General features: G+C 36.9%; 1 protein-coding gene and 1 pseudogene across 1 annotated transcript in view; both read left to right on the plus strand.

Moving 5' to 3' along the window:
• Positions 1-1,807, plus strand: part of SH3BGRL (SH3 domain binding glutamate rich protein like) — a 94,326-nt gene extending 92,519 nt beyond the window's left edge. Inside the window, exon 4 of the mRNA XM_047765305.1 lies at positions 506-1,807. Within this exon, the coding sequence (XP_047621261.1) occupies positions 506-538 (33 nt within the window). The 3' untranslated portion in view covers positions 539-1,807. The remainder of the gene's footprint in view (positions 1-505) is intronic.
• A 16,871-nt stretch (positions 1,808-18,678) lies between these two features.
• On the plus strand, positions 18,679-20,689 carry LOC125118346 (nucleobindin-2-like; annotated as a pseudogene).
• The last annotated feature ends 2,431 nt before the right edge of the window (positions 20,690-23,120 follow it).

Raw genomic sequence — 23,120 nt, forward strand, 5'->3', positions numbered from 1 at the left:
TAGGTCAGAGTTCCTATGCTAGAGGTACTCTCTGTCCACAGGAAAGGAAAGAAAACCTTTTCTCTTCAAGCCTACTGCCCTGAAATTGAAAAACAACATTGTAGCAAATAGCACATTTTCTAAGTAACTTAAACTTTAATTAAAACGACTGACTGTAAACTATAGGTAACAATGTTTTAGAAAACTCATTTTCTGTGAAAATTATACAAAAAGGAAATCAGCTGCTTTTAAATAAAATGTCAACTATAATTGTAAATCACTGGTTTTTATGGAATTATTTCAAACAATTAGTAATGACTAGACTATTCTCTATTACATCTGTATCTAGGCAGAAGTTTCTGTTTTATAGTTTTTCTGTTAAGAATTTTTTATCAGCTTTATCCAGAGGTCATTTTTCTGATTTTGAATATTTTTTTCGTAATTTGAGGTAATATAGTTTAACTGAAATGCGCATGGATGTCTGCTTTGTGATATTTAAATCTGTTTTGTTTGTTTTTCATTTCAGGAAGCAGAAGCTCAGGCAAAGAAGCAAGTGTGAATCTTAAACATACTTACCACCTTAAGCATCTTGAAAAAAAGTCTCCATTGCTTTTATAAAATAACAAAATTAGCTTGGCTTTAAAATAAGTAGGCTTAATGTTGAAATCGTAGATTAGTTGTCATTTTCACATGCAAACAATCAAAATGAATACATAATTAAAATGTGAAAGTTATGATGAGGAAAATGGGAGGTGAATATAAAATTTTAAGTAGACGTAATGGAATAATATTGTTGTCTGTGAAGGCATTTTATGTATTTCATTGATTTTAAAAGCAAACACCTGTTACCTTTTTTGTTATTATTATTGCAGCTTAAGCATATCTGTAGCATACCTGTAGCTTTAAAATTACATTGAGTAATTTTAAAAGGAGAGTGAGAAAGAATCTGACTTTTGTTCCCAAATGGCTTCATTTATTTTAGTGAACAAAAATATGTACCTTTTGATAAGAAATTATTGTGATTAAAAAGTAGTTGCAGATAATGTTTATGATACGTGAGGCATTGTAATTTCTTATGGTAATTATAACATCATTCTTTTGTAGTTGAAACTTCTGTGTACCAAACCACAGGTTCTTTAGGCTTCTAAATGTAGCCTTTCATTGCATATTTCAGTGATCAGAATAGATGGTCTCCCACCAAAAAAGAAAAGAAAAAGATGTATTCATCTTTTGGCTACACAGCTATGATGCAATCATGTTACTAAGTTGCTTATCCCAGTTAAATATGTAAATGTATGTTATGGAAGTGGGATGGCAAATAAGTTTAAAATGGCATCTTTTTGCAAAGAGCTCAGATTTTTAATTAACTATTGCAAAATAGGATGTAACTCCTTTTCTCCCTTTTAAAACAATTTGTGATCACAAAAGCCACTATCTCAGATATTTCAACTTTTTGTTTCAGCTTAGGCATATATTGTATGAGAACATTAACCCAAGTAGAGAGAATGTTTTCTATGCCTCTATTCCAGTGAGTAGCATAAGTATCAGATAAAAGGATCAATTTTTTAAGTGTTAATTCTGAAAATTTCTAAGAAGACAAGAAACATTATGGCCCAAATCACCCAGAAAACATATATATTATACTTTATTTCAACATTATTTTATTAGTAAAACACTTTTTACTTCAAATTAGTTTATCTTATCATTTTATGTATGCAAGTTTGTGCTTTTTGACAAAATCAACATGTAATGAAGACATGGCTTTGTTTACTGAGATTCAAACTTAATGAAATGATTTAAAATAAACTCAGTACTTTCAGAAACACAATTTATGTGTTCATGGAGTTTATAAATAATGTAATAATAATTTTAGGTCAGTAATACATTTTTTAGAGAATGGAGAAGGAGAAAAGAAAATAACAGAAAGAAAACAATTTGAATGAAATTTCTAAATTTCTTCTATGGGCTCTGACTTTTGCAATATACACCAGAGTCAAAGAACTATTCTCTTGTGTACAAAAATATGCTATGGAGAGCTCTAAAGTAGACAAGAATATTTTGAAATAAATTCTGGAAAATGCTAAAAAAATTTTAATCAATATTTTCTCCTGTACTTTATTAAATACAGATGATAATACTTACAATATTTTATCTGGGTGTTTTTACCTTTATTTAAATATGAAATAAGTTTAAAACTGTCAAAAATAGATGTTCTTTGGAGTTCCTGTCATGGATCAGTGGTTAATGAATCTGACTAGGGACCATGAGGTTGCAGGTTCAACCCCTGGCCTTGCTCAGTGGGTTAAGGATCTGGCATTGCTGTGAGCTGTGGTATAGGTCGCAGACATGGCTTGGATCCTGAATTGCTGTGGCTGTGGCATAGCTTCGCAGATACAACTCCAATTAGACCCCTAGCCTGGGAACCTCCATATACCGCATGGATGCAGCTCTAGAATAGAACCTAAATAAATAAAATAAAATAAGATAAGATAAGATAAGATAAGATAAGATAAGATAAAATAAAATATACTAAAACAGTTATAGCAGAAATTGATATAACATTGTAAATCAAGTAAAATAAAAAGAAAAAATAGGCATTCTTTAAAAATAGACATTTAAAAAAATCATTGGCATATAGTTGCTGTACAACATTGTATTAGTTTCAAGTGTACAACAAAGTGTATCAGTTATAAAATATATACCTGTTATTTTTTCCCATATAGGTTATTACAAACTTATTGAGTAGATTTCCCTGTGCTATACAGTAGGTTCTTGTTAATTTTATACTTTTTTATAATAGTGTGTATATGTTATTCTCTTCCTCCTAATTCATCCCTTCCACTCTTTCCCCTATGGTAACCATAAGTTTGATATTGAAATCTGTGGGTTTGTTTCTTTTTTGTAAATAAGTTCTTTTGTGTCTTTTTTTTATTAGATTCCACATATAAGTGATATATGAGTTTTGTCTTTTTCTGTCTGACTTACCTCACTTAGTATGATAATTTCTAGGTCCATCCATGTTGCTGCAAATGGCATTATTTCATTCTTTTATATGGCTGAGTAAAATTCCACTGTATATATGCACCATATCTTCTTTATCCATTCCTCTGTTGATGGACATTTAGGTTGCTTACATGTCTTGGCTTCAAGACATGTAAATAATGCTTCAATCAACATCAGGCTGCATGTATATTTTCAAATATGGTTTTCTCTGGATATATGCCTAAGTGTGGGATTGCTGGATCATATGGTAGATTTTTTTTAAGTTTTCTTGAAGTAGAGTTGATTTATGATGCTGTGATAATTTCTTCCATACAACAAAGTGATTCAGTTATACATGTATACACATCTATTCTTTTCCCTTATATATTATCACAGAGTATTGGGTAGATTTCCCTGTGCTATGCAGCAAGTCCCCATTGGCCAGTCATTCCACATATGCACACTGTTGCACATGGTAGTTCTATACATAGTTTTTTCAAGGAACCTCCATACTGTCCTCCATAGTGGTTGCACCAACTTACATTCCCACCAATGGTGTAGGAGGGTCCCCTTTTTCTCCACACCCTCTCTAGCATTTATTAATAGATGACATTTTTGAGATGTTTATGTCTACAAGACTATACCTTAAAGTTAACATATATGTATATTTAAAGTAAATGGTTAGATTGAATCTTCCCAAATTTAAATCTTTTTTGTCTGTTGAGTCTACCCAACTATATGTCTAATAGATATAAGAAAAGTAAATGAAATTCTGAATATTAGGAACTTGCCTTCAAGGCCATGCTGAGGCTCTTTTTTAAGAACTGAAGATGTCCCACTGTCCTACAGACACACTAAACACCAAGAGATGGCAGGACGCTTCAATAATTAACCCAGTGAATACACAAGCCTGAAAAAAAAGCAGAGGGAAGGTGGTTTGGGTCTTTTTGGTATTCCATGAGCAACAAAGCCCCTGGTTTCTTAGGTTGCTCTTGACTCAACTTTCTCAGGTTGGGAGTGTGTACTCACTTTCTGAGATACCCACTCCCAAAAGTCACCACCTTCACTGGTGTTCTGGTCTGCTCTGTTCCCTCTAAATCCTAGCCAGCACACTAAGCTAGGCCAGTGGCACATTTCCCCATTGTAAAAGCTCTGTTGTTTTCCAGAATCAAGGAACAAGAAGGTTTAGAAAGAGCTTCATCATCGTCATCATTTAGGAAACAATATATAACCATCTACTTGAATGTATGAAATTAAACCATGATCTTGGGATAGGGTTATGGAATTATGCAGGATTGAAATATTCTCTTTGATCTATGTTTATAAGGGAATAGGGCTTGGGAAGCAGTAAGGTGATATTCTAGTTTTTTCCTGACAGGCAGAAACCCCAGGATTGAATGGAATTCCTTGTACCATTTGGCTCTTCTAGGTGGTGTGGGAAATACCTGCATTTCCTAATGGCCCATTCAAGCATCCAAATTATGGAACCTAATGGTGGTCAGACAAGCAGTGCCTGGGTACAGGGAGCGAGCATCTGTTTTTTCGTTACTCAGCCAGGCAGCCTTTTAAGTTAAGATAATCTTCAGCATAAGGTGACAAACCACTAAATAGTTCTCTCTTCCCACCTCTGTCACTTGTACTAGAGGAATAACTCTTCACTTCCTTTCTTATGATACCTCATAGCCTTATGCTTAAGTTTTGTTTAACCACTATATGAAATATAAAAGGGATTCCTCTGGAGAAAAAAGGATCTAAAAACCCTTCAAATGAGGGTGTCTGATATCCAAAGGAATAATTTTATTACCCCAAGGGAGAAAACTATAAACATAGAGGGGTTTTATATGCATATTAACCTTGTTTACCATTTTGTTTCTCTTTATTTCTTCCTGTGGAATTAAGTTTCTTCTGGTGTCAAATTTATTTTTCCAATAGAGTGGTATGCCCTTAAGACAACTTCCAGAAATTTTCGGTTACTTTCAAATTAATTTTCTTCAGTCAAATTGCTTGGGTTTTGTTTGTTTGTTTGTGTTTTGTTGTTGCTGTTGTTGTTGTCTTTTTAGGGCTGCACCTGGGGCATATGGAAGTTCCCAGGCTAGGGGTCAAATTGGAACTGTAGCTGTCAACCTACACCACAGCCCAAGGAATGCAGGATACAAGCTGAACCTGGACCTACACCACAGCTCACGGCAATGCTGGATCCTTAACCCAAAGTGAGGACAGGGATTGAACCTGTGTCCTCATGGATACTAGTTGAGTTTGTTACTGCTGAACCATGATGGGAATTCCTCAAATTGCTGTTTTGATGGGAAAAGTTCTACCATGCTTATTATTCCACTATTACAAAAGCACAGCATGATTGTCTTTTCATAGTAAAATACAGTTTCCTCCACAAATTGTCCCTGACCTGCTTGGGATGTACATGGAAATACAATATGCCTTCAATCCCTCCAACCTATCATGCCATGGGATATATGGGAAAAATACTTCCCCAAAGTTTTATCAAAATTATACAGTTTTAAAAGTAGGTGATCTTCCAAGGTTTCTTATTAAAATATACTATGGGAAGGTTCATCTAATGACCAAAGTTAAAAATGAAGGGACAGGAGTTCCCACTGTGGCACAATGGGATCATTGGCCTCTCTGTAGTACAAGGATGCAGGTCCCATCCCTGGCCTGGCACAGTGGGTTAAAGCTGCAGCTAAGGCTCAGGACTCAGATATGATCCCTGGCCTGGGAACTCTATAAACTTTTGGGGAGCCAAAAAATGGAAAACATTTTTAATTTATTTCTAAAAAATGAAGGAACAGAAGAGGTCTCAATTTCAGAAATTGGTCAAGTCATTTAATTGACTGATAGTCTTAAAGACTTTGAGTTTTTAATTTGTAGTACTACAAGATTAATTAATCTGCATTACTGCTGGATTAATATGGGGGAAGGGGCAGAGAGAGACCTTATCTGTTTTATCAATTTTATTTCCACTCCCTCACTTTTTTTTAAAAATCTGAAATATGCTACATTTTCTCAGTTATTATTGAAATATAATCTTTTTTTATACATAACTACATAAAGTATAGTTGATTTGCAGTGTTTTGTCAATTTCTCTTGTACAGCAAAGTGATCCAGTCATACACTTATGCACATTCTCATTCTCATATTATCTCCCATCATCTTCTGTCACAAGAAATTAGGTACAGTTCCCTGTGCTATACAGTAGGACCTCATTGCTTATCCATTCCGTATAATAGTTTCCTCTACTAACCCCAAACACCCAGTCCTTTCCATTCCCTCCCCCCTCCCCCTTGGCAACCACAAGTCTGTCCTCCATGTCTGTGAGTCCATTTTTGTTCTATAGTAGATAAGTTCATTTGTGCCACATTTTAGATTCCACATATAGGTGATATTCTGTGGTGTCTGACTTTCTCTTTCTGACTTCACTTAGTATGAGAATATTTAGTTGCCTCCATGTTGCTGCAAATAACATTATTTCATTCTTTTTATGGCTGAGTAGTAGTCCATTGTGTATATGTGCCACATCTTCTTAATCCATTCATCTGTCGATAAACATTTAGGTTGTTTCCATATGTTGGCTATTTGGAATAGTGCTGCTATGAACATATGGGTGCATGTATCTTTTTGTTTTTTGGTTTTTTCTTTCTAAAAATAAATACATGTATTCACAGAAGCTAAACACATGATACTTAGTACAATAATTCAAAGAAGATGTACAAGGCTTTTATGGAGAAAATTATAAAAAATCATCAAAAGTTATGAAAGACCTAAATGAATGAATGGAGAAATATTTCTATGATCAGGAATACAAAGATACATTATGTAACTTATCAATTGATTATAACACACTCAAACACACTCATGAAAATTTGATTCTCTAATATATTGAGGAGATCTAAAGGCTAAATAATAATGTAATTTTGAAGAAGAATATGAAAGTATATAAAAACCATGTATGTGGGGGAGGTGGCAACATTTTATAACAGTTTTTACCATTATAAAACTATATAAGAGTAATTAACATTCTTGAGAGGTTACAAAGTTAAGGGGTTGTTCTGAAATTACATACATTTCCTTTGTGTGTGAACTTTTTATTTTTTTACAAAATAAAATATATATTTAAATACAATCACATTCACACAGATTATTATATCATGGATCTTAAGAAACAGATTAAGTGACTGCCTCTGGAGAAGTGGAATGGAAAATATGCTGAGACAAACAGGAAATTTGTTCTATACTTTATCCCATTTTGTATGGCTCTCATCTTTACTATTTACTATTATCTATTGCATTTCAATTTTTCTTTAAATATTAGCATTATAATAAAATTGTGTATATTATGCAACTAAAATTTATAAAGAAGGAAGCCTTATATATCATTAAATATTTTATATAGCATAATAAAAAGAATAACATAGCTGGTAAGAATAACAAAAATAATACACCTTCTGAAAATAAGTAAAATATAAAGTGCATAAATTGGTTAAAAACCAGCATAACTATATAAATATGTCTTCACAGTTTGTTGCATCTTATTGATTCTTCAGTATAGGCATTACACCATTCTAGGTGATGTAATAAACAAGACATTAAGACCTTACATTGTACCATGGAGAGAAATGGTTATTAATAATACAATTGTAGAACTGTATTATTTAATTGTACAGTTGCATTATTTAACTACAATTATCATAAATTCTTTGATAGGAAATCAGTTCTAAGGAGACTTCAGCATTCCAAGAATGATGTCAAATGACCCCCTTCATGGTGGATTATGCACTTATTTACTATGAGATATATTTCTTCTCCAGAGATTCCTTGTTTGTGTATCAACTGTAGATTTTTGGTTTGCAGTTATTCTGAAGTTTTGATATAAGAGTCTCTATGTATATGAGATTATTTTAAGTTGTTGTTCTCTTAATTGCAAGTTCATCTCCAGTGTCCTGCATTTGTACCCACCTCTTCTCATGATTTCTGATTTTGGTGGTATAATTGTGCATGGATGATTTCCTATCTTTACTGTATATATACCTTTACTGGTGGGCCTTGTCATTTGTGGAATCTTTGTTTCCTGTTGCTGTCTTTTCTTTCCTGCCTAGAGGAGTTCCTTTAGTGTTTGTTGTAAGGCTGGTTTAGTGTTGCTGAATTCTCTCAACTTTTGCTTATCTGTGAAGCTTTGGATTTCTCCTTCAAATCTGAATGAGAGCTTTGCTGGGTAAAGTAATCTTGGTTGGAGGTATTTTCCTTTCATTATGTTAAGTATATCATGACACTCCCTTCTTGCCTGAAGAGTTTCTGCTGAAAAATCTGCTGATAACTGATAACTGTATTGGGGTTCCCTTGTATGTTACTTGTTTCTTTTCCCTAGCTGCTTTCAAGATTTTCTCTTTGTCTTTAATTTTGGTCAGTTTGATTAGTATGTGTCTCGGGGTGTTCCTCCTTGGGTTTATTTTATATGGTACTCGTTGTGCTTGCTGGATTTGAGTGAGTGGTCCTTTTCCCGTGTTAGGGAAGTTTTCAGCTATTATCTCTTGGAATAGTTTTTCTGTCCCCTTCTCTCTCTCTTCTCCTTCTGGCACCCCTATAATACGGATGTTGGTGTGTTTCACATTGTCCCAGAGTTCTCTGAGAATCTCTTCATTCGTTTTCAATCTTTCTTCTCTTTTCTGTTCCGCATCCGTGATTTCCACTAATCTGTCCTCCACCTCACTTATTCGTTCTTCTGCCTCCTGTATTCTGCTGTTAGCTGCTTCTAGTGAATTTTTTATTTAAGTTATTGTATTTTGCATCTATTCTTGTTTCAGTTTTATACCTTGTATCTCTTTGGTCAGTGTTTCCTGTAAGTTATCCATCTTTGCCTCCAGTTTATTTCCAATGTCTTGCATCTTCTTCAGCATCAACAGTCTAAAGTCTTTTTCCTGGAGGCTGAGAATCTCCTCCTTGTTTAGCTGATTTTCTGGGGGGGAGGTTTCCTTTCTCCCTCATCTGAGTTATAGTTCTCTGTCTTTTCTTTGTTAAAGGTTTTTGGTGTGGTGACCTTCTTACAGATAATAGAGTTGTAGCCTCTCTTACTTCTGGTGTCTGCCCCTCTGTGGCTGAAGTCAGTATGGGGGCTTGCTGTTGGCTTCCTGATGGGAGGGGCTGATGCCTGCCCACTGGTAGGTGGAGCGATTCTAATCCCTCTGGTAGGTGGGGCTTAGTCTCTGGCTGGGATTAGAGTTGGCTGTGTGCCTGAGGGGTCTTTAGGTAGCCTGTTTACTGATGGGTGGGGCTGTGATCCCACCTGGATTGTTGTTTGCCCTGGGGCTTCTTAGCACTGACTGACAGGTGGGGCCAGATTTTCCCAAAATGGCCACCTCCAGAGAAAGGCAGCTGCTGAATTCCCGAGAGCTTTGCCTTCAATGTCCTTCCCTCACAACAAGCCCCATTCACCCCTGTTTTCCCAGGATGTCCTCCAAGAACTGCAGTATGGTTTGACCCAGATTCCTATGGAGACCTTGCTCTGCTCTGGGACCCCATGCACATGAAAGTCTGTGTGTGCCTTTTTTTTTTTTTTTTTTGTCTTTCGTTGTTGTTGTTATTGTTGTTGTTGTTGCTATTTCTTGGGCCGCTCCCGCAGCATATGGAGGTTCCCAGGCTAGGGGTTGAATCGGAGCTGTAGCCGCCGGCCTACGCCAGAGCCACAGCAACACGGGATCCGAGCCGCGTCTGCAACCTACACCACAGCTCACGGCAACGCCGGATCGTTAACCCACTGAGCAAGGGCAGGGACCGAACCCGCAACCTCATGGTTCCTAGTCGGATTCGTTAACCACTGCGCCACGACGGGAACTCCTGTGTGTGCCTTTTAAGAATGGGGTCTCTCACATGCACCCACATGTTCATTGCAGCACTATTCACAATAGCCAGGACATGGAAACAACCCAAATGTCCATCGACAGATGATTGGATTCGGAAGATGTGGTATATACACAAAGGAATACTACTCAGCCATAAAAAAGAATGACATAATGCCATTTGCAGCAACATGGATGGAACTAGAGACTCTCATAATGAGTGAAATGAGCCAGAAAGACAAAGACAAATACCATATGATATCACTTATAACTGGAATCTAATATCTAGCACAAATGAACATCTCCTCAGAAAAGAAAATCATGGACTTGGAGAAGAGACTTGTGGCTGCCTGATGGGACGGGGAGGGGGAGGGAGTGGGAGGAATCGGGAGCTTGGGCTTATCAGACACAACTTAGAATAGATTTACAAGGAGATCCTGCTGAATAGCATTGAGAACTTTGTCTAGATACTCATGTTGCAACAGAAGAAAGGGTGGGGGAAAAAATGTAACTGTAATGTATACATGTAAGGATAACCTGACCCCCTTGCTGTACAGTGGGAAAATAAAAAAATTTATATAAATAAATAAAAAATAAAGAAAAAAAAAAAAGAATGGGGTCTCTGTTTCCCCCAGTCCTGTGGAGCTCCTGCACACAAGCCCCACTGGCCTTCAATGCCAGATGCTCCAGGGGCTCTTCCTCCCAGTGCCAGATCCCCAGATGTGAGGGTTTGATGTGGGGCTCAGAACTCTCACTCCTGTAGGTGAGTCTCTGTGAACCAGTTAGTTTTCAGTCTGTGGGGTTTCCCACCCAGGAGGTATGGGGTTGTTTATATCACAAAATCACCCCTCCTACCTCTTGATGTGGCCTCCTCTTTTTCTTCTGGTGTAGCGTATATTTTTTAAGGTTTCTGGTCCATTTTGGTGGAGAGTGCTCAGCTTTTAGTTGTGAATTTTGTTCTCTTTAGGAGAGAAGATGACCTCCAGTCTTTTATTCTGCCCTTTAATCCGGAAGTCTCAAGTTTTTTTTTTTTTTTCCCACTATACAGCAAGGGGATCACGTTATCCTTACATGTATACATTACAATTACATTTTTTCCCCCACCCTTTGTTCTGTTGCAGCATGAGTATCTAGACAAAGTTCTCAATGCTACTCAGCAGGATCTCCTTGTAAATCTATTCTAAGTTGTGTCAAGTTGTTTTTAAAAGTAAGTAAACCAGTAAGAATTTCTTTTTCTCAGACCAAGACTGAGCATGGAAACACAGACATACTGACCACACATACTTTTAATTACATACTTTATTGCAGGCACTTTTTTAGATGTACGAATACTATCATGAACAAGACATTATTTATTATTCTGCTTTTAAGAAACAAGTAGTTTTGTGTGGCAGTATGTAAAAATTAGTAAACATTTCTTTTCTCTTTATTTTTACAATTATTTTTATTTCCTTTCATTATAGCTGATTTATAGCATTTTCTAAATTTTCTACTGTACATCAAGGTGACCTAGTCACACATACATGTATACATTCTTTTTTTTCTCACATTATCATGCTCCAACATAAGTGACTGTACGTAGTTCCCAGTGCTATACAGCAGGATCCCATTACTTATCCTTTCCAAAGGAAATAGATTGCATCTATTAACCCCAAATTCCCAGTCCATCCCAATCCCTTCCCCTCCCTCTTGGCAACCACACATATGTTCTCCACATCCATGATTTTCTTTTCTGTGGAAAGTTTCATTTGTGCCATATATTAGATTCAAGATATAAGTGAAAACATATGGTATTTGTCTTTCTCTTTCTGACTTCACTCAGTATGAGAGTCTCTAGTTTCATCCATGTGCTGCAAATGGCATTATTTTGTTCTTCCTTATGGCTGAGTAGTATTCCATTGTGTGTATATACCAAATCTTCTTAATCCAGTCGTCTGTTGATGGATATTTAGGTTGCTTCTTTGTCATGGCTATTGTGAACAGTGCAGCAATGACATTCAGGTGCATGTGTCTTTTTCAAGGAAAGTTTTGTCCATATATATGCCCAAGAGTGGGATTGCTGGGTCATATGGAGGTAGTTTTCTGATGTACCTCCATACTGTTTTTCATAGTGGTTGTACCAGTTTACATTCCCACCAGCAGTGCAAGAGGGTTTCCTTTTCTCCACACCCTCTCCAGGAGTTGTTATTTGTGGACTTATTAATGATGGCCATTCTGACTGGCATGAGGTGGTATCTTGTGGTAGTTTTGATTTGCATTTCTCTAATAATCAGGGATGTTGAGCAGTTTTCCATGTGCTTGTTGGCCTTCTGTATATCTTCTTTGGAGAAATGTCTATTCAGGTCTTTTGCCCATTTTTCAATTGGCTTGTTGGCTTTTTTGCTGTAGAGTTATAAGTGGTTTGTATATTTTAGAGATTAAGCCGTTGTGAGTTGCATCATTTGAAACTGTTTCTCCCATTCCATAGGTTGCCTTTTTGTTTTTTTATGGTTTCCTTTGCTGTGCAAAAGCTTGTCAGTTTGATTAGGTCCCATTGGTTTATTTTTGCTTTTATTTCTGTTGCTTTTGGAGACTGACCTTAGAAAACGTTTGTAAGGTTGATGTCAGAGAATGTTTTGCCTATGTTCTCTTATAGGAGTTTGATTGGGTCTTGTCTTATATTTAAGTATTTAAGCAATTTTGAGTTTAGTGCATGGTGTGAGGGTGTGTTCCTGTTTCATTGATTTACATGTGGCTGTCCAGTTTTCCCAGCACCATTTGCTGAAAAGACTGTCTTTTACCCATTTTATATTCTTGCCTCCTCTGTCAAAGATTAGTTGACTGTGGCTGTCTGGGTTTATTTCTGGGTCTATTCTCTTCCATTGGTCTGTATGTCTGTTTTGGTACTGGTTCTACACTGTCTTGATTACTGTGGTTTTATAATTTTGCTTGAAGTCTGGGAGAGTTATGCCTCTTGTTTGGTTTTTCTTCCTCAGGATTGCTCTAGCAATTCTGGGACTCTTGTGGTTCTACATACATTTTTGGATTGTTTGTTCTAGTTCTGTGAAAAATGTCATGGGTAATTTGATAGGGATTACATTGAATCTGTAGATTGCTTTGAGTTGTATGGCCATTTTTATAATATTAATTTTTCCAACCCAGGAGCATGGACTATCTTTCCATTTCTTTGCATCCTCTTTAATTTCCTTGATTAATGTTTTATAGTTCTCGGCATATAAGTCTTTCACCTCCTTGGTCAGGTGTATTCCCAGGTATTTGATATTTTTGGGGTGCAATTTTAAAAGGTATTGCATTTTTGTATTCCTTTTCTGATATTTCATTGTTAATATACAGAATTGCAACTGATTTCTGAATGTCAATCTTGTATCCTGCTACTTTGCTGAATTTGTTGATCAGTTCAGGTAGTTTTTGGGTTTAGTCCCCAGGGTTTTCTATATATAGAATCATGTAATCTGCATACAGTGATGATTTTATCTCTTCTCTTCCAATTTGGATACCTTTTATTTCTTTTGTTTGTCTGATTGCTGTGGCTAGGACTTCCAGTTCTATGTTGAATAACAGTGGTGAGAGTGGGCATCTTTGTCTTGTTCCAGATTTTAGTGGGAAGGCTTTCGTCTTTTCTCAAGAATATTATATTTGCTGTGGGTTTGTCATAAATGGCTTTTATTATGTTAAGGTATGTTCCCTGTATACCCGCTTTAGTAAGAATTTTTATCATGAATGGATGTTGGACTTTGTCAAATGCTTTTTATGCATCTATTGAGATGATCAGGTGGTTTTTGACTTTTCTTAATGTGCTGTGTGACTTTTTTTTTTTATTTGAGTGTGTGGAACCATCCTTGTATACCTGGGATGAGTCCCACTTGGTCATGGTGTATGATCTTTTTTATATGTTGTTGAGTTTTGTTGTCTAAAATTTTGTTGAGACTTTTTGCATCTATATTCATCAAAGGTATTGGCCTATGGTTTTCATTTCTGGTGGTATCTCTGGTTTTGGAATTAGTGTGATGGTGGCATCATAGAAGGTCTTTGGGAGTTTTCCTTCTTTTTCAACCTTATGGAAAATTTTAAGGAGTATGGGTATAAGTTCCACTTTGTATGTTTATAACAATTCTCCTTTGAAGCCATCTGGCCCTGGACTCTTACTTGTAGGGAGGGTTTTTCTTACGTGTTCAATTTCATTTCTAGTGATCAGTCGGTTCAGTTGATCTATTTCTTCTTGATTCACTTTTGGCAGGCTGTAATTTTCTAGAAAGTTGTCCATTGCTTCTAGGTTGTCAAATTTGATGGCATGCAATTGTTGATAATATTCTCTTATGGGTTTTTTTTTGGTATTTCTGCAGTATCCATTGTGATTTCTCCTTTTTTTATTTCTCATTTTATTTATTTGGATTTTTTTTCTCTCTTCTTCTTGGTGAGTCTGGCCAGAGGTTTGTCAATTTTGTTTATCTTCTCAAAGAACCTGCTCTTGGCTTTGTGATTTTTTCTATTGTTTTTTGAATCTCTATTGATTTCCTCTTTGATCTTTATGATTTCTTTCACTGTCTGACTTTAAGTTTCATTTGTTTTTCTTTTTCTAATTTATTTAGATCATGTGTTAAGTCGTTGATTTGAGATTTTTTTTTTCTTTTTTGAGGAAGGCCTGTATCATTTTGAATTTCCTTCTGAGCACTACTTTTACAGCATCCCGTAATTTTGAGTGGTTGTTTCTTCATTATCAATTTTCTCAAGGTATTCCTTAATTTCCTTCCTGATTTCCTCATTGATGCATTGGTTTTTCAGTAGCATTTTGTTTAGTCCCAATGTGGTTAGTTTTTTCTCATTTCTTTTCCTGTGGTTGATTTCTACTTTCATGCCATTGTGGTCAGAGAGAATACTTGAAAAAAATTTTATACACTTAAATTTTTAAGGTTTGCTTTGTGCCCCAGTATGTGATCAATTATTGAGAATGTTCCATGTGCACTTGAGAAGAATGTATTTTCTGATCTTTTTGGATGTAATGTCTTGAAAATGTCAATTAAGTCTAATTTTTCTATGGTATCACTTAGGATCTCTGTTGCCTTATTGATATTCTGTCTAGAGGAACTGTCCATTGATGTGAGTGGGGTGTTAATGTCCTCTACTCTGTGTTCCCATTAATTTCTCTTTTTATGTCTGTTAGTGTTTGTTGTAAGTATCTGGGTGCTCCTATATTAGGGGCATATATATTGATGATTGTAATATCCTCTTTTTGAATGGATCATTTTACCATTAAATAGTGCACTTCTTTGTCTTTCTTATGGCCTTTATTTTAAACTCTATTTTGTTTGATATGAGTATTGCAACTCCTGCTTTCCTGTCTTGTCCATTGGCATGAAATATCTTTTCCCATCCCCTCACTTTCAATCTATATGTGTCCTTTTCTCTAAGGGGAGTCTCTTGTAGACAGCAGATTGTAGGTTTTTGCTTTTTTATCCCTTCTGCCACTATGTGTCTTTAGATTGGAGCATTCAGTCCTTTGAAATTTAAGGTAATTATTGATAGACTATGTATTTATTGCCATTTTATACCTTGTTTTCCAGTTGATTCTATGCTTTTCCTTTGTTCCTTTCTTTTTTTTTTTTTTTTTTTTGGTTGGAGGATTTCCATTTATTTTAAGCTTGAGTACTTTTCTTTTTAGGTTTTGTGAATGTAATGTTTTGTTTTGATTTGTTGTTGCCTGTTTTTTAAGTATGTATCTCCCTGCTTTAGCCTGAAAGTCATTTTGGCTCAGGCATATTATTCAAAAAATGAATCTATATTTTCTTACTTTCCTTCCCCACATTCTATGATTTTGTATTCCTTTTTTAAACATCTTCATATGTATCCTTTTGTTGTTCCTTCTGTTTATCATCACTTTTACAGTAGTTTTTTTTCCCCTTGTTTTAGATCTATATGCTGGTTTATTTAAGTGATTGCTTTCCTATTGTGGTTTCCTCCATCCTATTTCTTCTTATGTCTTTTTTTATTTAAAGAAGCCCTTTCAGTATTTCTTTTAGAATGGGTTTAGTATTGCTGTACTCTTTTGTTTGTTGGAGAAAATCTTTATTTCCCCTTCTACTTTAAATGATATTCTAGCTGGATAGTGTATTGTAGGCTTCAATTTTTTCCTTTCAGAGCTTTAAATATACCTTGCCACTCTGTTCTGCCTGTAGTGTTTCTGTAGAGAAATCATCTGATAGCCTTATAGGGATTCCCTTATACTCAATCCTTATTTTTTCCTCTTACTGCCTTTAAAATCCTCTCTTTGTCTTTAACTTGCAATTTTTATTATAATATGTCTTGGTGTGACCCTATTTGGGTTCAACTTGTTTGGGGCCCTCTGTGTTTTCTGTATCTTGATATCAGTTTCCTTTAGATTTGGAAAGTTTTTTTTTCTTTTGACTTTTTGCCTTTTCTATGGCCGCTCCTCAGCATATGGAGGTTCCCAGGCTAGGGGTCTAATCAGAGCTGTAGCCACCAGCCTATGCCAGAGCCACAGCAATGGGGTGTCTGAGCCAAGTCTGCAACCTACATCACAGCTCATGGCAATGCCATATCCTTAACCCACTGAGCAAGGCCAGGGATCAAACCTACAACCTCATAGTTCCTAGTTGGATTCATTAACCACTGAGCCACTATGGGAACTCCTACATTTTGAAAGTTTTCATCCATAATTTCTTCAAATATATTTTCAATCCCCTTTTCTTTTTCTTCTCCTTCTGGAATACCTATTACACATAGATTTGCCTGCTTTATGTTATCCCATAGATCACTTATATTGCTTTCGTGTTTTTACATTTGTCTTTCAGTCTCTTATGCTGATTGTGTGATTTCCATTATTCTATCTTCCACATCACTAATTCATTACTCTGCATTATTCATCTGGTCTTTAGTTCCTTTAGCTCAGTTTGCATTTCTGCAAATGAATTTTCTAATTTTTCTCTGTTCCCTCTTGTATTTTCTATTTCCTTTCTAAAGGAATCTGCATTACTGTTCATACTGCTCTTAATTCATTGATATTCAGCCTAAATTTTCACTACCTCCCTGTTGAATTCAGTATCTGTCAGACCACAGAGGGTTTTTTTTATTTGTTTGCTACTTCAGGTGAATTCTCCTGTTCCATTAACTGGGAGTGTTTTCTGGGCTTCATCTTGCTTATGTTTTTCTTTTTCTGTGAGTTTAGGGAAGCTAAGCTGTAGTCTTGGGGGTCTACTGATATGCAAAAGCATCCCTTTGTATGTTGTGCGGGGTTACTATTTATTTTTGGCATGGAAGTTTGAATATTTGCTATCTCTCTCCTTGGTATGAGTAGGCTGTTATCCCCAGGGTGCTGAGTGTTTTTCTGGGGAGAAGGAGGCCAAGGTTTGGGTTAGTAGTCAGTGCCTGGTTGCTGGGCAGCATGTTAAGAAGCAGAAGGCACCCTGTCCCACTTAGCCCACATAGGAAGTGCCACACCAACTGCTCCTAGTTGTTGGATCTTGGTAAGGGACAGTGATCAAGTATCTGGGTACCACCCAGAGTGTTTTGCAGTGGCAGTGCCAGGGTGGGTGTGTTCCCAGGGGGCTGAGAGCATCAAAGTGTGATGCTTAGTTGCAGTGCCCTCTTTTTTTGCCAACCCCTGAGGTTGCCCAGGCAGAGCCCACCCACAGTCCCCCAGTGATGGCAAGCCATGCCTCCTTCCAACCTCTGAGAAGACTGCTGTAGTCTGTCCTTGCCACCTGGTAGTTCACACAAGGGGAACCATGTCACACTTAGTGCCCCTCTACCCTCAGCCCACACAAGAGGTGCCTGGCCACCCACAGCCTTTACAAGAAGAGCCCATAGCCTGAGCAAGTGGCTTCTTGCCACCTGTAGCCTTTGCCAGAGAGCCCAGCCCTCTGAGAGCCCATGCCTGTGCACAGGAAGATTCCTATGGTGTCTGACCCTCCTCCTCTCACCCTCCCCAACAATGGTGCCTTGCTTCTCCTGCAGCCCAAGACCTTCTCCCAGGTTCCCTCTGCTGTGGCATTCCACACTACAGTCCGTAGCACACCACTCCCCCACCTGTGGCACACTGTTCCTCAGCCCCTCTGGCTGTTCCCACACAACCAACCCCAGTCCTTTCCCTGGGACTGACCTCTGGAGCCAAAGTTTCAGCACCCAGCCACCACCCGAGTGTATCAGGCTGTCCTGTCCAGGCCAGTGGTTCACATGATCTGTGCAGCTCTCACTCTACTTTGCCCTCCTTAGTTCAGCTGCTGCACTTAACTTGGCAACTTTGAGATCCCTTCATCTCAGCTGATCTCCACATTGGTTAGGTGGCTTCCCAGGATGTGGGTTCCTTGTCTCCTTCACAGCTCCCTCTCAGGAATGCTAGTTCCATCCTGATTCCTTTTCTCTCTCTCTTTTTTCTTTTGTTCTATCCAGTTATGTCAAGGGTTTCTTGCCCTTTTTGGAGGTTTATGTTCTTCTTTCAGCATTCAATAGATGTTCTGTGTGAGTTGTTTTACATGTAGATGTGTTTTTTTGATGTGTTTGTGGGGACAAGGTGAGCATGACATCTTACTCCTCCACCATCTTGATCTGCCTCCACTAAGCATTTCTAATACAGAAAGTAAGTAGTGCTTGGAGTTCCCATCGTGGCACAGTGGTTAATGAATTCGACTAGGAACCTTGAGGTCGCGGGTTCAATCCCTGGCCTTGCTCAATGGGTTGGCGATCTGGCGTTGCCGTGAGCTGTGGTGTGGGGGTGCAGACGTGGCTCGGATCCCACATTGCTGTGGCTCTGGCGTAGGCCAGTGGCTACAGCTCTGATTCAACCCCTAGCCTGGGAACCTCCATATGCCGTGGGAGCGGCCCAAGAAATAGCAAAAAAGACACACACACAAAAAGAAAGTAAGTAGTGCTAAGCAAGGATTTGATACAGATACCTCATTATGTGTTGGTGGATGTAGGAGGTTATCAGACATACTTTCCTATAGGAAGTGACATAAAAAATAAGACATAAAAAGATCAGCACCATGGGAAGCTTGGGCGGGTCCCAAGACGAGGCTCAGGTCTTTGCCTACCCTGTGCTGGCAGTGAGGATGAACCCATTGAGTTAGTTCTTAGTGAAAAAGCACTGAGCAAGGAGCCAAGACCCACTTCTTCACTGATTTGAATTGTGCAAGTCATCTTACCTCTGTGGATCTCAGTCACCTCATCTGCAAAAAAAGGAGATAAAAATTCTTTACCTGCTAGAAGATGAAGTGGAGGACCATCCTTCTACAATATTGGTTTCTCTTGGTTACATATGTATTTACTGCTCTGAAGCTGTGCCTATAGACATAGACAAAACAAAAGTAAAAAATACTCAGCCTATGGACAGTGCGAAGATAGAACCACCAGATACTGGACTTTATTATGATGAATACCTCAAGCAAGTGATTGATGTGCTGGAAACAGATAATCATTTCAGAGAAAAACTACAGAAAGCAGACATAGAGGAAACAAAGAGTGGGAGATTAAGCAGAAAGCTTGATTTAGTAAGTCACCATGTGAGGACAAAACTTGAACTGAAAAGGCAAGAAGTGGCAAGGTTATGAATGCTAATTAAAGCTAAATTGGATTCCCTTCAAGTTTTCTTATTTTCTTTCAGATACAGGCATAGACCACCATGCTCTTCTAAAACAATTCAATCACCTAAACAACCTGAATCCTGACAAGTTTGAATCTACAGATTTAGATATGATAATCAAAGTGGCTACAAGTGGTATGGAACACTGTGACAGGGCTCGACATGAAGAGTTTAAAAAATATGAAATGATGAAGGGACATGAAAAGAGAGAATATTTAAAAACACTGACTGAAGAAAAGAGAAAAGAAGAAGAATCAAAATTTGAAGAAACGAAGAAAAAGCATGGAAATCATCCCAAAGTTAATCATCCAGGAATCAAAGATCAACTAAAAGAAGTGTGGGAAGAGACTGATGGATTGGATCCTAATGACTTTGACCCCAAGACATTTTTCAAATTACATGATGTCAATGGTGATGGCTTCCTAGATGAACAAGAATTAGAAGCCCTGTTTCCTAAAGAGTTGGAGAAAGTATATAACCCCAGAAATGAAGAGGATGATATGGTAGAAATGGAGGAAGAGAGGCTTAGAATGAGGGAACATGTCATGAATGAGGTTGATACTAACAAAGACTGATTAGTGACTCTAGGAGAGTTTTTGAAAACTACAGAAAAAAAGGAATTCTTGGAGCCAGATAGTTGGGAGACACTGGATCAGCAACAGTTCTTCACAGAAGAAGAACTGAAAGAATATGAAAATCTTATCTCTATACAAGAAACTGAACTTAAGAAAAAGGCAGATGAGCTTCAGAAACAAAAAGAAGAGCTACAACATCAGCATGACCAACTTGAGGCTCAGAAGCTGGAATTCATCAGGTTGTGCAGCAGATGGAACAAAAAAAATTACAAGCAATTTCCCCATCAGCCCCTGGTGGAGAATCAAAGATCCAGCCACACATTTGAAGCTCAAAGTCCACCAGAACTTGAAGAAAATTGTTAAATCCTCATCCGTGTCATCTTTTTACCTCCCTTCCTTTTTCCCTGCTCAATAATATTTTAAAGCATATATGGGAAAAAAATAAAAAATAAAATAAAATAAGACATAAAAGCTAAGTAGGAGTTAGCAAGATAAAGAAGTAAGGGGAGTGTAGCAGCATCTTCCCAGGCTTGGATGCAGGAGGCATCATGGAGCATTAAAGAAACTACAAGTACTTCAGCATGGCTAAGGCAGAAATTGTTTATAGTCATCACACATATTACTAATGTAGGGGTGCCTGTGATCAGATAAAAGACTAGAGAAGTAGGCAAGTCTTTAATATGTTTTTATTTTTCACTGCTACTTTCCCTACTGCCATTCCCCAAAAGAAGATTTGGCAGTCTTCTTTTGTAATGAGTAGTCTATGTAATTTTTCTCACTTTTAAAATTAGTTAATAGACTACTTTTTAGAGCAGTTTTAGGTCTAAAGAAAAATTGAGCAGAATGCAAGATGTTGCCATATATTCCTCTTCATTTTCTTATTTCCAATATTTTTAACATCTTGCATTAGTGGAATATATTTTGTTATGCTTATTGAACCAATATTGATAAATTATTGTTAACTAAAGTTCATAGCTTACATTAGACTTCAGTCTTTGTGTTTTAGATTTCTATGGGTTTTGTTATATATCCACCATTATAGTATTATAATGTTACATTATGTTACAGTAACATACTAGTATCACTGCCCTAAAAGTCTAAAAGTTCTTTGTTCCACCTATTCATCTCCCCTCCCTGCCCAATTCATGTCATTTAATTGTCATTTAATTGTCAATAGGCTCAGGAATTTATCATGTTTTTTCATTTATTCATTTGCTTAACATTTTAATTGATGTGGTTTTTACTTTAAAAAAAATTCTATTGTTAGTATTGGAAAGGATTTTAAGAGATCATCTATCCCAGGTTTGTCAAATGAATTGCCCCCAATTTTCCTACCCATTCCCTTGTCCCTGGACAATATTGTTAAAGGATCATGGTGTGCTTTTCTATTGAGCCACGGAATCATTCTAAACACATTATTTTAGAAAGGCAATAACAATCACCTGTTTTGACACAAGGGTTAAAACCTATTTAATACTTCAGTCTAAACTGACCTCATTTTACCAAAAAAGAAATTGAAATCCAGAAAAATAAACTGATTTACTCTAGTACACAAAGCTGGTAACTTTCAAAACAAGAATGTCAAGAGTAAGTGTCCATGGTTGCTCAGCAGTAATGAGCCCGACTAGTATCCATGAGGATACTGGTTTGATCCTTGGCCTCACTCAGTGGGTTAAGGATCTGATGGCTGCTGTGAGCTGTGGTGTAGGTTGCAGACATGGCTCAGATCCCGAGTTGCTGTGAGTGTGATGTAGACCAGCAGTTGTAGCTCCAATTCAACCCCTAGCCTGGTAGCCAGTGAACTTCCATATCCTGCAGGCCCAAAACAAACAATGTCAAGAGTCTGGGGCTTCTTAATCCAGTTATGTTTCTTGTATGTCTCTCTCAGAGTCATCTTGAAAAAGAAGTTTGTTACATGACAAATAAAAAACATTTTAATGCCTATTTCAAGATTTTTTTTTCAAAAGCATGCATTTCTCTTTCTAATACTGATCACTTCTGCTTATGAAGCAATCATAAGCAGTTAGTGCTTTTAAAATCTGCTAAGTACCACTTTTTCTTCAAGGAAAATATAGTGTAGGTGCCTTGTATGGAAAACATGTATATGGAGTATTTCTGATTGAAATAGGCGTGTGTGTGTGTGTGTATTTGGGGGAGCAAAAGGCTGGCTGGCTCTATCCTCTCCCCTGCCCTGACAAAAATCATATAATTTTAGGGAAGCCCTAAGGTTCTACTAAGAATAATTTGAAATCCATTGCACTTAATGAAAAAGTGTTTCTGCCTAAGGAACTATTGATTTTATATATTCATACTTTAAATTCATTTTCATATCTCAGATACCATATATATTTTCTTAACACAAAAGTTCATAGACTGATGTATCAATTAGCCCCTCCAAATTATGCCAATAAACTAAATATATAGAACAAATAACTAGTGACATCTTTATGGTGTACTTGATTTAATAAGTAGTCTTTGTATTAGATAATTAAATCATGTCAGTGCTACTCTAGGAGAATATCTCTGTATAGTTAAGGTAAGATTATTGAAATATACCTTGGTTACTCATGCTATGTTATATACAGTGCTTCTATTTTAAGAAACTAACCCAAAATATATTCTAATATCAATGTTAGACCCCCGTCATAGAAGGAAGGGACTCAGGACATTCCAAATGTTAGAATAATGGCTTTCAAACTTTGTTAGTTCTGGTCTCCAGCGACAAAAACATCCTAAATCCCTAAATCATGATAATGAGTAAGTGAATACACATATATATGCATCTCTATATATACACAATTATGTTCATATAATAAATTCCTTCATAAATGTTTATAATTCAAAATAAATCTTATTTTTTCCTTTCCCTATTGTCTTTAATGCAGTTAGGAAGAGCCTACCAATCTCGCTATATTCATGAGTTTGACAAAAATGTTGTAAGACATCAAATACGTGGTAACCCAGAAGCTTGCCTTTTATGAGAATTTGATTAGGTGTTCCAATGGTGCTATTTTGTATTTGTCTATTGACACATGCTGCATGGACTATTGATTCCCTATTTATCATTGGAAATGGAGTCACTAATGCCTTTAAATCTAATAATATTTGAAAAACAATTCCAGAAACCCCAGAACCAGAACA

This window comes from Phacochoerus africanus, chromosome X, assembly GCF_016906955.1.
Source record: "Phacochoerus africanus isolate WHEZ1 chromosome X, ROS_Pafr_v1, whole genome shotgun sequence".
NCBI lineage: Eukaryota > Metazoa > Chordata > Mammalia > Artiodactyla > Suidae > Phacochoerus > Phacochoerus africanus.